Source organism: Aulonocara stuartgranti (genome assembly GCF_965226115.1).
Source record: "Aulonocara stuartgranti genome assembly, chromosome: 12".
NCBI lineage: Eukaryota > Metazoa > Chordata > Actinopteri > Cichliformes > Cichlidae > Aulonocara > Aulonocara stuartgranti.
Window position 1 is genome coordinate 32,684,294 of NC_138948.1, and position 18,020 is coordinate 32,702,313.

At 39.1% G+C, this 18,020-nt stretch overlaps 1 protein-coding gene across 1 annotated transcript in view; it reads left to right on the forward strand.

Annotated features, from left to right (window-relative positions):
* Nucleotides 1–16,579, forward strand: part of LOC309718791 (dynein axonemal heavy chain 5-like) — a gene marked incomplete at its 5' end in the record, with an annotated part of 128,249 nt that extends 111,670 nt beyond the window's left edge. Inside the window, 1 exon segment of the mRNA XM_082554354.1 lies at nucleotides 16,481–16,579. Coding sequence (XP_082410480.1) covers nucleotides 16,481–16,573 — 93 coding nt within the window. The 3' untranslated portion in view covers nucleotides 16,574–16,579.
* Nucleotides 16,580–18,020: the final 1,441 nt, after the last annotated feature.

Consider the following 18,020-nt stretch of genomic DNA (forward strand, 5'->3'; position numbering starts at 1 on the left):
ATGTTAGAAACATTCATGTATTTCCCTACACAATACTGTGTTTTATTGACCATTTTTTAACATTATTTTAATTGGATCTTCTTCTTCCTCACACTTCACAATAGTTGTCACTTCTTCTTACCTCAACCTCTTTCCTTAGCAATTTCAGTAGAAGTGTATATTGGTTGGCTGATGAACTAAATGTATGTGACTGCTGGCAAAAAATCTTGAAATGGTGAGTTTTAAAACAGCTTGCTGGGTGGGTACAAGTTTAACCAAGTGGATGAAGATACGAGATTCACTGTTTAAATGTTTTAAGCTGAGTCATTTCTCCAAATCCCCAGTTTCCATTAGAGAGAACATGTAACTCAGATTTAAGAAAGTGAAACAGTGTCATGGGGGACTATGTGGTGTTGTGGTAAGTGTCCCTAACCATCTGTTACTCTCACAAAAAAACAATATCACGATAACAGCTTGCTTTTCCTTTTTGTTTCTCATCTCTGTCACTTTCTCTCACACAGTAAAGAAAAGAAGACAAAAAGATGGGAAAATAAATAATTGAAAGAAGGGAAAACAAGTGGGAAACTAACAGGGAAAAAGCAACTGCATGGCTCTTATCATGGTGTTCCCATAGTGTTAAATGTCAAATCCAATGATATCCACTGACTTCGAACAGTGTAAGAGCTTCAGCTTGGTGAGTGCTGGTAAACCTCACTGGAAGCTTAATACTTGTCACATGAATTGATCTGACTTCTGACCTCTTTTATTAAGTGACTTCCCGAATAACAAAATGTAAATATACGGAGTTCAAAATAAGGGCTTTGAAAGTTGTCTAAATATCCTGTGGTGGCAAAAATTCATACAACCCCTCCCAACTGTGTAAACAAACATGGAGAGGAGGAGAAAAGATGAGAAGGAAAGGGAAGAGAAAATATAACCATCGAGTAGAGAGAAGACAGTAAGAAATGTGCATAAGAACTAGCGGGGAAAAAAATCAAAGGGCAGGACAAAGATGAAAACAAAATTCTGGGAGTGGAGAAAGAGTCTTTCAGCAGATGTAATGAAGAATGCTGTAGTACACAGAGGTGTACTTGTATGTGATTGTCCATTATAGTTTCATTTCATTACAAATATCAAAGAGAAAATAACTGCAACTCGGTCATAATGGTGAGGAAAATACACTTTTAAAATTGCACTGAACTGATACGACTCGTGCTCTCTTAAGATTGCATTCATGAAATGTTTACTGCACTCAAAGCGGAATGCAGTGCTAAAACAAAATGTTGTCTTCTAACATGCTTCTTTATCCTGCTCTTTTCCTTATCTTCTCACACAGGCCTCAAAGGTTTTTCATGTTAAAATAGAGTCCTTTCTCCCAAATGTCACCAAGTAATTGCTTGTTGAGGACTATTGGGATTCTCTTTAATATTTTAAGGGTTTGACCTCACAATTTGAAGCACTTTGAGTAGACTTGTGTTGTAAACTGATGATTTTTAAACAAAACTAAATTAAGCTGACTTGAAGTGAATATACACAGCTATCTGAGCGAGTACAACAGTTTGTAGGTTTTCCAAAACTATGTGTGACTGTTAAATAGCTGGTGCCAGTGCTTTCATAAAAAGATAATATGTGAATCAGACAATTATAGTTGTGCCAAAGAATTCATAAATTGTACAATTTTCTAATAAACACCACCTCTAAGTCCACCTCTCCAGTAACTATAAAGCAATTCAAAGGCAAATTACAAAAATATAAATATAAAATGCATGCAATATAAAACATTAAGTTTGTAAAGCATGCAAAGAAAAGCTGCAGAACAAAGACACCAATGGATTGAAAACTTGCTTAAGGAAGCACCAAGTAGCTTTCTGTACTGTAGTGCCTTACAGACCAATTACAGTAACATTATCTAATATAAAATATCAGTATGAGTCATTCAGATGGACTATCAGACAATGAGACTCCAACCTCTTACTTAAACTTGGAACCATATATTTTTCAACACCAACACTAACTGAGCTCTGTAAACAGTTTTATAAACAGTTAAAGTTTTATGGCAGGCTTACATTTCAGACTTTATGATATAATTTTAGGGGATGAACACAAAACTTGCATTAAGTGTTGAGGAATTTTAGCCATTTAGCAGAAAAGTCAATGAAAAGTCAGTCAGTCTTTGTCCAAACCCATCTAGAAAAGCAAGAGTAGCTTTGGAAAAAAACATTTTAGAGAATATATAACTATGGTAAACCTGTATAATAAAGACAGGAAATAAAAGGTATGGATAACATTTTGAATGCCTTATGAACAGAGACTGAAGTGGCCCAGAATAATCTAAAAGGCCATTTCAGCACCTTCAGCTAATGAGCAATAAAATTTAACAGAATGCGCATTGGTGTCGCTTCCAGTGACGGCATGATACGGCTCAGTACATAATAAGAATAATTACATTTTCTGCTTAAGCTCTCAGCACATTCCATATTTCATTCTTAACCCTGTGATGGCTTTATGGTGCTGATATTATTAAAGTTACTAGCGCTAGCTAGAGGCTGTACTTTAGCCTGTTGTGCTACAGAACAGGAGTTTGAATAAATAGAGTAACTCGTTTTGTTTTGTCTTTTTTTTTTTTTTAAATAAAGGTGGGTAATTTCGAGTAACTTTTCACATAATTCAACAAATATCAGAAAACACACAAACTATGTCTGCGCATTTTGCCCCAAAATTCATTTTAGAGTTTTTAAATCAGACATGATGAGTTGCTGACTTGTGTTTTTGGTGAAACATCTTGCAAAACAAACTGAAGTATTCTCCTTTATATTATTCAAAAGTTCCATATAAATACTGCACTAGGCAGTTTGGTACAGTTTAGTGCAGGCTATGCCAGTTACTTTCAAACACTGTGTTGAAGTTAATAGTGACACACTAAGTTGGACTGGTACGGAGCAAGCTGTAGTGTTCATGGTCAATATTAGGCTGCGTCAAGTGTAGCATACATGAATTTCTATTTAAGAAGATGATGAAGATTAGATTCATCTCCCCAAATTCCATCTTTTATACTACCTTTAAAATATCTTGGGGTTAGAAATCGGCCATATAGCTTGTGAAACATGTGCTTATATCTTGTTGACTTCACTTAGCTAAATCCACAAAGAGAAATGGATATCATGGTAGCAACATCACATGGCAGCTTATCAAATAAGACTCTACTAGTGGCTCAAAACAAGTTAGAATGCAACTTATATCTAAGTAACTGTTTCCCCAAGCTATAACTCCTGATTACAAACCATAGGATATACTGTAATATCACCTGAAAAACAACAACAGAGCCAATGCAGTCCATGCACATGCACAGCACTGGATCACTACTGTCTATTAATGATATAAAAGAAGTAGAAACAACCAGATGCCTTTTTAAAGATACCTTAACCTCTCATTGATTATTTAATTTAAAACTATACAACTTTCAAACACTGCACACTGCATATTCTCTTGTTGTTCTGGTCTCACAGCCTTAACTGTGACCCACATTAAGTAGAGGATTACATTACTATGAATACGGATTATTTGGAATCTTTTCTCCTTGTGTGTGCTGCTGACCTCTCCAGATGACAGCACATTATTCATGTACTCCAAGAAGGACTCGTCTTTTATTTCGTTGTCAGTAAAGATGAAGCTGATGCCTTTTCCATGCTGGCCAGCTGTTCTGTACAAACTCTTCAGGTCATCCATCAGGTTGGATGTATTGTATGAGCTGGAAAAGAAAAGCATAAAATAAATATGCACACCCTTTCTTCACTAATAACTAATTTTACAGCTTCTAAAAATCATCCATACGTAGTTAAATGCAATCAAAAAGTGCAGCAGCAGAAAACTAGATCGCATAAAAACTTTAATTCATCTATTTATGTGCCAATTTGCATGAAATTTCTCATGAGATTGAAGCTCAAACTACATTTATTGGTGAGAGCGGTTTAAAAAAAAAAGTGTCGGCGCCCCAGTTTGAGGCTTGGACGATGAAAGTGAAGCACATCTTAGCTTGAAAGTTCACCTGCTTTAGTGTGTGAATGTCAAATTTATTGAATTATAAAGAGGCAGATGAAAAATAAGTTAGAGGGAAAATGGAAGAAGCTGCAAATTGGAGATATTAACTGCATAAACAACATGAGAGAGAAACCACAGATTACTTTCATCTGGTTCTTTAATGATTATCAGTGAGATGAGATACTCCATCCTGTAGTTAATAAGAAATTATAACAACAGCCCTAAGTGGCTGGGAGTTACGCTGTGACTGCCAGACTAGATACGCATTGCTGGTTATTAAAAATAAACACACCTGTTCCCAACTCAACCCAGCAAAAGTGATGAGTTGACCAGTTTGTAAAAGAAGAAATAATATTTGAGGACAAAATAATGGCAGTTTGAGAACAATGAAGCTAGTTAAGCAAGATACAGGTAAAGAGTAACCTCTCCACTCAAGGGAGAAAAGCTGCTTAAGTGAAAAGTAACATTGTGTCAGCCATAAGGATAAAGAGCCCGGACACAGACAGCATGACTACTAGCCACTCAGGGCTGCTGTGATGATAGAAATGCTTCTTTATATGCAGTCTAGTGTGCTTCTAAGAATCCACTGCAGCATATATACCAAAATAAATGCTTTTAAAAAATCTCTAGTAGGAATAATAGTGTTAGGATAACAAAGTTTAAAAGAAATTGTGTACATTAAAGCAACAAGAAAGTCTAAGTTACTGTACAGACAGAGGGAGAGAAAGAGAGTAAATTGGGTTTGCATGAAATAAGAGAACTATCTGTACTGGATGTGCATCTGAAAATCAGTTTTATGTGTGTATCAGAGAGAGCAGATGAAAAAGAAGGAAGGGGACACACAATAGAGGTATCCGTTTTCACCAGGGATAGCTGTGAAGCTAAGAGGACAAACATGTGGTTCATTAATATTAATAGGAAACATTAAAATCTGTTTGGCGAACAAACCGGTGGAAAGTGTGACAATAAATGAATGTAGGGACTGAAGGAGGAAACTACTTGACAGGTTTGGAAGCACGAGTTAGTGATGGTGAGTTAGTATGTTAGTGAAGCCAGAGCTTCTGAGATATCATATAATTAGTATGATATCTGTACCTCTAATGAGAATATACTAGCTGCTGGGCCTGAGAGCTGATAATGCAGAATGTTTCTCATCAGTGACAAAGGTTCTGAGTTTAATGGTTTGATTATAGATGATTATATGATTAATGATTAGATTATAACTAAATCTAACGATTATAAAACAACTTTAGTTTGACATGTTTTGTGAAGAAATTACTCAGAAAAGGAAATCTGACAATGAAAGGTGTTACTACCACTCCACAATCCAATCCTTAGGAGGTTTACAACTTACACCACCCTACCTACATCATTAATAATATTAATATTAATTTTTGCCAGCACACTACCGTGTGAGCGTGATCTGGAAGATCTTGTATCCAGCTATGAACGAGGCCAATCTGGTCAGGCTCTGTTTGCCAGAACCCCCAACCCCCACCAGCAGGGCATTACCTCCCGGTGTTCGGATTATCCTCGACACCTACAAATACACACAGAGCTAGAGTCAAATAAGCATGTTTAGATTTGCAGTAAGTTGTAGGCAACAAAAGAAAATAGCAAGCAAAGTAGGAATACATTAAAAAGATAAAGTAGGAATCTGTGTCTGAGTGCAAATGTCTGGGAGTGAGCAACTGTTTGTGAACGCTCCACAATTTATACTCCTTGAAGTAAAACTGTTAGGATATTCCTTGGGCTTTAAGGTGGTCTGAAAACATTAATGGAGGACTTTGAAATGTAAAAACCCTGACTGATGAAAACGTTAGGAAGTGTAGATTATTTTGGTTGGCACAAACACGACAAAAAACTCTTTAGAGTACCTTGACCAAATGTATCATAGCATCCTGAAAGAAGACCATATCCATGCCAGTACCCCTAATACTTTCATTGTAATGGCTTAGGAACATGTTCAGACGGTCCTTTAAAGTCTCAAATGATTCAATAGGCTCGTACACTTTGGGCAAATCAAAGTCTGAGTCTTCTGGTTCTTCCCCTGTGAGGAAAAAAATGAAAGCAGGTCACAAAACTGAGAAAATCTCTTAAATATATATATATTTCAATATAGTCAGACTCAGTAGTACCTGTGGCCTCAGGGGCATCTCGCAAGAAGTCAACAAAATATCTTTCTGCTACATAGTCCACCATATTCTTGTGCTCTTCACCAAGATGTTCTTCCACCAGCTTTGCCAGAGCCTGGTCAAACCACTCCACATCATCAGGCATCGTGAATCGATCCGCTATCACACGCTTGCACTCATGTTTCCAAAGTGCCATCAACGTCTGGAAAATATATGTTACGTTATTTTTCTGTTAGACAGAAGGTAATTAGCTACATGGAATAAAGTAATAATAATAAGTAATAACAAAGTAATGACTGGTAATAGGTAAAAGCACTGGGGTAGCTTAGTTACTGCAAAACTGTATTACTAGTGTATTATTTGACTTAGGATTTTTAATGTGAAGTCAGACTGTCAGCCGATATTTTTAACCTAGTTATTTTTGACCTCAGCAAGCCTCCTGTGACAGCTCTTGCCACTCAGTTTCATACTGCTGCCACTTCCCCTGTTTGTCACTTACTCAGTCATGCATATTTGTCCTTGGAAAAATCCTGCATGTGTGACCAAAAAAAATGTTTCTCCAGTGGAAATCTCAACATGTTCTCAAGTTTTTCTTAACTACTTGTCATGTTAGAAATGAGGTAATTAAGCATGCAAAATACATCTCACCTGGACAGAGGTGACAATTTCAGCATTGGTGCTGAGCATGCCTTGCCAGATCCTGGAGAGATCCCTCAGGTTAAAGATGTAGTGGAACTTTGCAGGAGTCGGAAGCATCTTGACCTTAGTCAGCTGCCAGAGACGACGCGTGAGGGAAACCAAACGAGGTACAGTGCTCTGGACCTCCTCACTAAAACCACGTCCTGTGTAAAAGTGGCCCTCACCGATCACGCCTGTGTCATAAAGTCGATGTTTAGAAAAGTTATATATTTTTTTCCAAAGTAAAGGATACAGTGTGTTTCGTGAAATCACTGTATGGTGGCATTTATTAGTACTTAGTTCATCCCTCTAACTTGCTGTGATATATATATGATTGGCAACTATATTACAAGCACACAACACCTACACAACTGTCTGGAAATGGTAAAATAAGAACAAATAAAATAATGTATGTCTCTCAGGACATACATTATACATTATGCCTTAGACCTTGTCATGTATGAACATGTAATGCGAAGTAATCCCCAAAATATAAATGACTGCAGAAAAATGACTTCTTGCAGTGTTTTACCCACCAAATATCTTGTCTATCGAAGCATTGGAGGGCAGCGTGCAGTTAAAGATTGAGAACTGCCTTTTCAGTCTCTGTGGTATGTCATTACGGCCCCCTCCAGGATGAATCATTGCTGCCAGGAACTGAACATCCACAATATTTGTGAACTCTCCAGGTTTTTCCAGATTGAAGAAACCATTCTGTTCCATCAGCTCCCTGACAATCTCATTAGTCACCTGTGATTGAAAGCAAGAAGCTTAAATCAAGAAAAGTTTTGTTTTTCATTTATTTATCATTAACCAGTATTATGAATGAAAAAACACCAGTAGAAATGTTATAATGACCTGGTCTCCCCACTCATTGATGACAGGCATGTTGATGTCATCTATAAAAATTGACATTTTCTTCCCAGCAGGCGGTCCATAAGTGGTCCCCATCCTCTTATCAACATAGCTCTCAACTGACCTCTAAAAAAAAGGAAAAAAGGGAGGGATGAGGCAAGAAAAAGTACAGCGAGATAAAGAAAGAGATCTTTTAATTTCAACTGAAATGTAATTCATCACAGATCATCAATATCACACATGTTCATATTCTTTAATGGCAAATGAACACAGTCATGGTGTTGGTTTTCATTATAGACCTGCTCTGTGCATAAGGCATTGCCAGGTTGGCAATGCCTTATACAACTGCCCCCTGCCTTGCATTGAAACGATTACTTTCTTCCTGTCTTTGGCTGTGTGACTGCTGTCTACTCTTACTACTTCAGCTGTATCTCATCACTCGATCGGTCCCTGAGTGTGCGCAGTAAGGAGCCTATAATATGCCTTGTTACTCAGCTGTATTCCGCCCTCTTTCCTAGTTTGTGTCTATTTTGGTTTCACTGTACTTTGCATCCATCCTTCATATCTTTTGTTTTTGGTTTTACTACTATTTGTATAAGCCTTCAGCTAATTCCTGTGTTTGATCTCTTGGTGTTACGTTCTGTTGCATCAGCTTTCATTTTTAAAGTTTGCTCTTTATGCTTGTTTACCTGCCTGTGGTGTTCTCCCCTCTTTAACTGAACGCTCCTTTTAAGTTAAAAATTCACAGAGTGACACACTTCTGTTTCTTCTAAATTAAGAGAAACGTAGGCAGGTGACCTGCTGCTTTACCTGGAACATTAGTGGTGTAGTAGCAGAAGAGAAGTTGAGACTCTTGCCTATGTGGGTCTCAGGGTCATACTTTGACATGTAGCTCTTGATGATAACAGTCTTGGCTGTTCCTTGCTCTCCAATTAGCAAAACAGCCTATAACAAACATATTTAGATTTGCCATCAGTCCAAATTATCCCAACTAACTTCCACGTTATAGGATAACATGAGAAGGACGACAGTAGAACAAGACCGCGAACAGTTAACTGTGTCCTCCAATGCAAGAGAGGCACGTCTACGGCATATTCTATGAGGAAAGATCAAAGGGAAAGTAAGAGCATATCCTCTGCGTCTGCTGAGCATAAACACATGATGCTGGTTTTGTAGTTACATTTAAATGTTTATCCAAAGTTTACTTCAGGTTGTCTCTCTGGAGAAAGTACATGACTCATTGTCAAAGTCTAAAAACAGATGAGACCTTCATAAATGTAAATATAACACATCAGAGCTGCTTTTCCACCATCCCTGGACTCGCACCAGTTTGCATACAGGGAGAACCGGTCAACCGAGGATGCGATCGCCACAGTGCTGCACACATTACTGAAGCACTTGGAACACAGGAACACCTATGCACGGCTCCTCTTTGTAGACTACAGCTCGGCTTTTAATACCATCCGGCCATACAAACTCCGTCCCAAACTCCACCAACTGGGACTTAACTCCTCTCTGTGCAACTGGATTGTGGACTTCCTCACTAACCGTAGACAGAGTGTCAGAGTGGGTAAGAACACCTCTTCCACCCTTGTGGTCAACACCGGTGCCCCTCAGGGGTGTGTTCTGAGCCCTCTGCTATACACTCTCTTCACCCATGACTGTATTTCCTCCTGCGCGTCCAATCTCATTGTTAAGTTTGCAGATGACACTACAGTGCTCGGACTTATATCCAACAATGATGAGACAAACTATAGGACAGAGGTGCAACAACTAGAGTCATGGTGCCACGACAATAACTTGGTCTTAAACACCAAAAAGACCAAGGAGATCATTGTAGATTTCCGGAAGAGGGGTCATAACAACCATCTGCCTCTCTTCATTGGCAGTGAGGCGGTGGAGAGGGTGAGCAGTTTTAAATTCTTGGGGGTAACTGTGACCGAGGACCTGTCCTGGGGCAACCATATCACCTCAGTTGTACGGAAGGCCCAACAGCACCTCTACTACCTGAGGAGACTGCGGAGCGCACACATTCCCAGATCTCTGATGTTGAACTTCTACAACTGTGCCATCAGCAGCGTTCTGACGTATGGATTTCTAGTGTGGTTCCCCAGCTGCACCAAGGCCGATCAGCAAGCACTCCAGCGGGTGGTGAAAGAAGCTGGCAGAATTATTGGAACAAGTCTGCCAGAGATCAGTAATATCTTCCCCACTCGCTGTCTGAGGAGGGTGCACAGTATCCTGCGGGACCAACATCACCCTGCGCGCCACCTTTTCCATCTGCTGCCCTCAGGGAGAAGGTACAGGTCTATACAGGCCAGAACATCCAGACTGGCCAACAGCCTGTATCCACAGGCTGTGAGGCTCCTGAACTCTCTGCCCCCCTCTCACGGACAATAACCATATCCAACTTCTTAATAGCAATGAACTGGTCTGCATTGGTGCATCATATCTTTATTCTCTTCCCCCTCCTGCCCCCCCCCCTCTTTCTTAAACAGATAACTATCATATCTGATATCATATCTCACAGTACAATAATATTGAATGGGTTGCACTGTTGTATTTTGTCATGTTTCTCAGGTCTTTGTCTGAATTTCTACGAACATTATTGCTAAGGATTGTCTTATTGCATTGGAGTCACACTGGGTTAAATATGTACACTTGGGTTTTAAGGGGTATTTATTATTTTCTTCTTTTTTTTGGGTTGTATGGAAGCCCCAAACGCAATTTCATTGTTCTTGACAATGACAATAAATAAATACTATAGAGGATTTAGAAAAGACACAAAACACTCAAGAACAGGAAGGTCAGATTAGACTTTGAAAACAGAAAACAGCTAAAAAGAGCCTTGCACAATTATCCAAAAACTAAAACTAAGATTGCTTGTGCCAGAATGATGGGAAAAGAAAAGTATGTGGAACATCATCACATTGTCTATCAAACATGGAGAAGGCAGTTTAACACTACGCGTTAAAGCATGCGCGTGTAGGCTGTCACTGGAAGCGGGTCACTAGTGTTTGCTGATGATGGAAATTACTCTAACTGGTAACCATACCTTGCCTTGCTTTGCAGTAGTCTGGGTTAGGAAGTCTGTTCTAACGTTGTCCACATTGGGGACCAAAATTGAGCTGTACTCTGGTGTGAATTCAGATGGATAAATGTATTCCTCCACTCTGGTGTTCCAATGGACCCAATGACCTGGAAAAATATTTAATTTAATTTTAATAAGATAAAGCTTGTTGTAGAGATCAACACAAAATATGAAAAAAAAAAAATTCAAAATAATATTAATCCAAGGATATTAATTTAGTTTATCACTAAAAATAATTTTATATACACATATGTACTTTCCATAAGTACAACATGAGACATAATGTCTCTGCCTACCCAGTAACTAAACAACGCCATCTGACTGAAAGTTAATGAAGCCATGCTTACCATCTGCTGTGACATAGTAGTCAAACATGGTGTCCTCACTGTCAGGAGGAATGTCTGGCAAGTTTAGATGAATACTCTTGTTTCCTCTAAGCCAGATTTCCATCTTCCTCCGATCATCCAGTTCAAGTACGGCCCCAGCGCTCCACATTAGTGCAAAGACATAAAGCCGCTCCAAGAACTCTCTGGATAAATCGCCACACTGCTCCTGTAAATTGATATCCATTTTAAGATGAGGAAATTCAGGGATCATTAAAAGAACCCAAAAAGGAGATGAGCACTTCATAAGTTAGGCCAAGTCTATGAAACTGAACATACAAAATATATGGACAAAACTATGAGTCCCAGTCTGTATAATGGGTATAAATGTGCTTAAAAAGGTTTTGAAAACATAAATACAAGTTGGTCTCACTATAAATTTCCACTTCTACTTCAAGAGTCACTTATCAATGAAATATTCATTAGCTGCTGTTCGTGTGCATGTCCAGTGGATGGGAATACCTCACCTTAGGTGGTATGAGTCCCTGTAGCATGTTTATGCATTGCATGATTACAAAGGCCTCTAGCATGTCCATTTTGAACTCTAGTGACTGCACGCAGAAGCGGTAGAGCTCGGAGAAAGACGAAGAGAAGAGCTTTCTCAGTATCTCTGCCTCATGTGGGGACCGTTTCTTCAACCAGCCCTAGAAGCAGCAACAGCATGACTCTATTTAGTCAAAACTACATGCAGTGCACAGGTTTTAAATTATATGATTCACAAGTAAATATTGCCTTAATATACCTTGATTTCAAACTTTTACGAAATGAAACAAAAATAATTACAACCGGTTTTTCACCTCTAGTATGGGGATCCAGGTGAGCACAGAGGAGCTCATGAACACCATGCCATTGCGTGAGACGGTGGCTGGAGAGGCATTGTCGATGTTATGCGGCTCAAATACCACCTTGCAGTTGGGAGCCATTGGTATTCGGTCTCCATTTGCGAGTGTAAGAGTTCTGTTGTCATCCAAAACTGAATTTAGGTTTTCAATCCAGATGGCGTCAACTGGCCCATCCAGCACTATCCAGATGTGCTCTCCTGTGAGGGAAACAAAGTGTTTGTTTACATGATTACGAAAATGAGGTGGTATGAAGACCTTGTGCTGTCACCCTCAAGCAAAAATGAGCTACATTTCTGAATATGAATTTAGTGCAGACAAAAGAGTTCAAAATGTTTTCTTGGCTAACCAGCAATCATGAGCTATCAGTTTGCAAGAAAAACAACAACTGAGTCATTTATTTTGTGGAATTTTAAATATGAACAAAGAAATCCGTTTCTCCTCGCTCTCCTCCCAGTTGGAAAACATCCAAAAACAGAAACACAAAAGACAAATTGCGTCTGAAACAAGCAAAAGGCTGACGTTGTCTGACGTTCAGGCAATATCGCACGATAAAGCTGCTGTTTGAATGTGGTTTACACTCTAAATGCTGAGAAATCAGTTCCTTTGAATATGACTACTACATGAGCACGTGTTTTACACAGAAGTTACCAGATGATACACACAAGGCTGTTTTTGCATCAGTTAAAACACAATGAGCGTGGACAGCACACAGCTGTTTTCACAAAGTACTTCTTTTCTTTGAGGAATATCTACTTGACCCAGGAGCTGCTGCCCTGTCACATTGCCACATCTACTTTTCTACACTGGAATTCACTCTGTCCAAAGTAGCAAGCTCTGCAAATGAACAGGAAGTAGCAGCAGGAAAATAATGCAAATACGCAGAGAACACCCCACTCATAGATATGCAAAACACCATCAGAACAAGTAATTAATAGATGAGATGTGTACTTAGACGCATAAAAGCAAACATGGAATGCATACGCAATTGCCCGCAGACATTTTTAATTATCCGTGTAAGCTTAGAACTAAATAGGAAGATTAAACAGAGCTTTGTTTCCTTTGAACCTTCCAACGTTGTCCCAACGTATTAATACTTAATTGCAATAACCTACTTGAACTGGTTTGTCAAAGTTCTCATGGAAAACAATGTTTACCAATGATTTTTTGCTTTATTAATACCCAAGTGTGACATATGTGCACAATAAGAAACTTTTTGGACCTTTCTTTGCTCTCAGTGTTTTCCTCCACAGTGTAGAGAAGATGCCATCAGTCCAGTCATTTGTGGCCACATCTAGTCTGCCAAACATCTGAGGTGCAGTAATGGCTTTGGGGTTCATGCGCATCTCTCTGTGAGAATGACCACATTCTGGAAGAAAATTAGATATTAGCAGAAACATGTTCTGTTTTCCTAAAGTTAATATAATGGATAATATAATACTTTAATGGAGCAATAATTATATTAAACACATGACAAGGTCACAAAAGTAACAATATTACCCTAAAAATATGTAGATTTAATAAGATACCCCATAAATTAAATAGATATCTCGTCCCAGTATGAGTATATTTCTTCGGTTATTCTGTTCACATATTCGTGTCTACAGTACAATAGATTCAAAACAAGCTTACCACAAGTTGGTGTCTTTTTCTTTAAGCTCACATGCGACAAAATACACTAAATCCTACCTGTCATAGCTTTCATAAGCGTGTGTATACAAGTTGTCTTTCCAGCCCCACTGGGCCCCAGGGCCATCATGCCATGTCGGACTCTTTGAGTCTCGTACAGCTGGATGACCTTTAGCTTCCAAGGAGGATGGTTGATTAGGCCTGCATCCTCCACCTGAAGAAACAAAGTAGTTACAATTCCAGCTATTTTTGTAACAATAATGCTTTTACTGTATTTACAAGTATAATAACTTAGTATACAGTCGTGGTAAAAAGAAAGCACACCTTCAGTCAATTTTAAGGTTTCACACATCAAAACATCTTTTTTTTTTTAATTAAAAAAATGAAGCCAAAATGCAGAAGCAATATATGAAAAACTAAACTAATACTATCAAATGCACTTGCTTAACTGATCAGCAACAAAACAGCATAAAATCTAAAAGTTCCAACTTTTAATTGCATCTCTCCCTTCCTGCACTGTTTTTCACAAGTCCTCGGGTTAGGTCCTTTACAAATAATAAATGCCACTATTTGTATCCTTCTCGATGTCCTGTCCTGAGGTCTGACATGACAAATACGGCGGCCTCACTCTCCATTAGGCTTTTGGACCGTCTTACTCAGCCTTCGCATTTCTCTTTCTGCCTCTTTCCATTGTTTCCCCTTCCTGTTCCCCCCATCTTGCAAACTTGGTGTTACTGTGGATTTTCACTCTCCTCGTCAATAACAGATAAATCCATTCTCCAAACTCTCCTACCTGTTTGTCAATGGCAGCTTCTAGTTCAGGGTAGCCCGCTTTGTCAAGTTGGATGCCCGGGAAGAGGTCTTCAATCAAGCTCAGAAAAAGTGGCTCATCCTCATCGATCTAAACGCATGTGCACACAAATTTGCAAAACCCAGTGAAAACATGAAATATCAGCATGGTTATCTTTTTGATGCCCTATTGTGTACATTGTAGACTTACCAGTTTTGAAAGGTTCATGTCCCTTAGAACCCTCATGACAATGGTAGACTCTGTATCACTGGGGTTGGCTCGCTTGGCTGCTCCCAGAGTTCGCAGAACTGACAGAATGTTGCGCAGGCCAAAATCATAGTGAACCTGAACATTCATAAATATCATTTTAGTTTCATTTACATTAATGGAAACCCGTGCAACCTTGTTGTTAAGTCATGTGACAATGATACCTCCTCCAAACTAACTCCTTTTCTGACCCCATTCCTACAAGCATCACACTCTATTTTCAGCAGCCTGTGTGTCAGTAAGACTTTTTATGCATTTTTAGCTGCAGCTTGTTTATGCTCCCACACTCAGTGCAAGTTCTACCACTTTCCACTTGTTACTGCAAGGTTAAAAGGAAGATCTTCAATTTTTATACCTGCTTGGACAGTTGCTCCTCGCACAGCTTGTAAAGCGTGAAGAATTTGCGTGCAAGCTCCATGTTGTCGATAAACCCACAACTGGCCAGTTTTACCCTAATAATGATTTGACGGTCTGGAACCATCATGGCCACGGAGCGGAAGTTGATCTTCAGGTTTTCAGGAAGCTCCTGACGACCTGCATAACCTGGATTCTGATTACATGGAGAATAACAAAAAAAAAGATATTAATGGAGTAAAACAGAAATAAAACATTTAATGATAATTAGGAGTAAATGCTACATTGCCCATTCTACTGCATTAGAAATTTAGATCAGTGGTCCCCGGGCCTCGGACCGGTACCGGTCCATGAGTCGTTTGGTACCGGGCCGCGAGAGTTGAGGCTCAGGTGTGAAATGTATGGTTTTCAGGGTTTTTATCGGTTTTCTGCGTTATTTTGTTATCGTTTTTATCGTTAACTCAGTTTTCCTGGGTCTTTTCACGTGTGTTATGAATAACTCTTCTATTTTTCAGTAGCGGTACTAGTTTTATTTTGTTGTATTTTTCCGCGACACCTTAAAGGCCGGTCCGTGAAAATATTGTTGGGCATAAACCGGTCCGTGGCGCAAAAAAGGTTGGAGACCGCTGATTTAGATGACAGACTAGAATGCAACAACAATGAAACTAAATGGATGAAGTTTATACTGGAATGTAGTTCATCTTCATCACAAACGCTATCCTTCAACTTCAGCAGACACAGCCTACAGACACAGCCTGTTTCACAAAGCTTGTCTATACTAATGTACACACACACACACACACACACACACACACACACACACACACACACACACACACACACACACACACAGAATAAAAAAGAGGAAAATGATCTCTGACCCCTCTCGCCACAGGGAGGAATTATTCCACTGTTATGTTTAATGACTTGCCTCAGGACAGCAAATGAGGCAAGGAGATAAAGCGATTTAACTATTACTCTAAGAAATAAATCACATGAAATAGCAGGCAGAGCCCAAAGTTTAATTCAAAAACTGACTTATAAAATATTACATGTTAGAGTTCAATTCCATTTTAGTGTTATTTGTGATTCATTTCAGTTTTCAAGATTAAAAATTTTGCTTTAAAAAAAAAGGAATCATTATGCGATAAATCTAACAGCCAAGAGTAAATATTGATGTCCATGCATGCACAGCATGTCCAGGCACCATCTGAAACAGATACAGTTCATACACTTCAATATTCATTCTGTTAACTAAGGTGTCATTTACTGATGTTAAGAACTGCCTCCTTTAGATATTTCCTCTGACCAGTCAAATAGATATTAGCAGTCTTGTTCTACTTCCATCACTAACCATGGTAAGGAAGATGCCAAACTCTGGGTTCATGTCCACATTGTCTCCATCTGTGAAGACAAAATTTTTGCGACGTTCCTTCTTGCAGGTGAGAACTATCGCGATCTGCTGGGCTGCCACAGAAAGAACTGGGAGGTCGATGCGGTTGAACTCGTCAAAACAGCCCCACGAACCAGACTGAGCCAGACCTGGTAAATCACATAAACACAGAGCTATGGTCCGTCCGCTGCAAACAAATAAGATATCTGACATTACATATTGTGTGATTGTTGTTTTTTTTAATCTGTATTGTTATGATTTATTAGCAAAAAAAAAAACCCCACAGGCCTATAACCTGATAACTCAAACCCTTAAACTTCTTTCTGGGTATATATTTATTGTCACGGTCCTGGGTCGGTGACCCAGTGTTTTGAGTTTTGTTGTGTTTTTGATCTTTGAGTTCATCATGGTTATCACTGTTAGTGTTTTGGTTTCTGTCTCAGTATTTCTAGCTCTCTAGTTTGTTGCTCTGTGATTTCTAGTTCTTGTTCCTGTGTCCCTATGTTCAGTGTCAAGTCTGTGTCTCTGTGCCTGTTGTGCTTCCAGTGTGTCTGGTTTTGCTTCACCTTGTCTCGTTAGCTCTGATTTCTCCCCGAGCTGTGTTTCCCTCCTGTCTCCCGTTCCTTGATTGCTCCAGTCCTGTGTTTTCCTTGCTCTGTGTCATGTCGTACCCTCACCATGCTGTCTGTTTTTTCCCCTCCGAATTCCTGAGGAAATTCTAGTTCCCAGTCCTGGTTTGTTTTCCTAGTTTGTGCTTCTTAGTTTTTAGACTCAAGTGTCCAGTTTAGTTTCGAGTTTTCTAGTTTGGGGTTTTGGTTTGTTTTTTGTGAAGTTTAATCTTTATGTAAAGCCTCCCAGCAATAAACGCTGCCTCTTTAAGTTGATTCTGTCTCATGAGTTCTGCAATTGGTACGTACTTCCTGCTTGCCACACAGTCTATCATGACACTTATAGCATGACTTTACTTAGTGATTCTCACCTTTAAATATTCTCCCCAAGCCTCTGAAGTCCATCTGGTCAGAGCAGTTGAAGACCACAACGTACTTTCCCAAACAGCGACCCATGTCTTTTATGGTCTCGGTCTTTCCTGATAACAAAAGGCAACATTTTCACAGCCTAAACTGAAATGCAACCATTTGTATGCTGATAGAAAACCTGACAACAAATGATCTCATAATAGAAACTATCAAAGCTAACTCTGTAATGAAGCCGTTCCCGACTGAGATAGCTGTGTTGTTTGATTCTTCATTTAAATGACCTGAGTTGTATAGAGTCTAGAAGGGTAAATTATCTATATTTAAAATGGTTAAATTCAATTACTTTAACACTTGGCAAACCTTGGAACAGCTTTTTAACATGTCTGTCCCATTCCGAAATCATAAGTTTTGCATACCAGTTCTAGGTTTTCATTCCTATAAAATGTTGCATTTTCTTTTTGATTCAATGTAATTTCCAAAAAATAGATAGATACTGTGTGACTAATTTTCATACCTGTTCCAGCTGGACCAGCAGGTGCTCCACCCATACTCATACCAAGAGCTTGGGCTAAAGTGATGTAACACCTGTCCAATTGTAGACACACAAACATA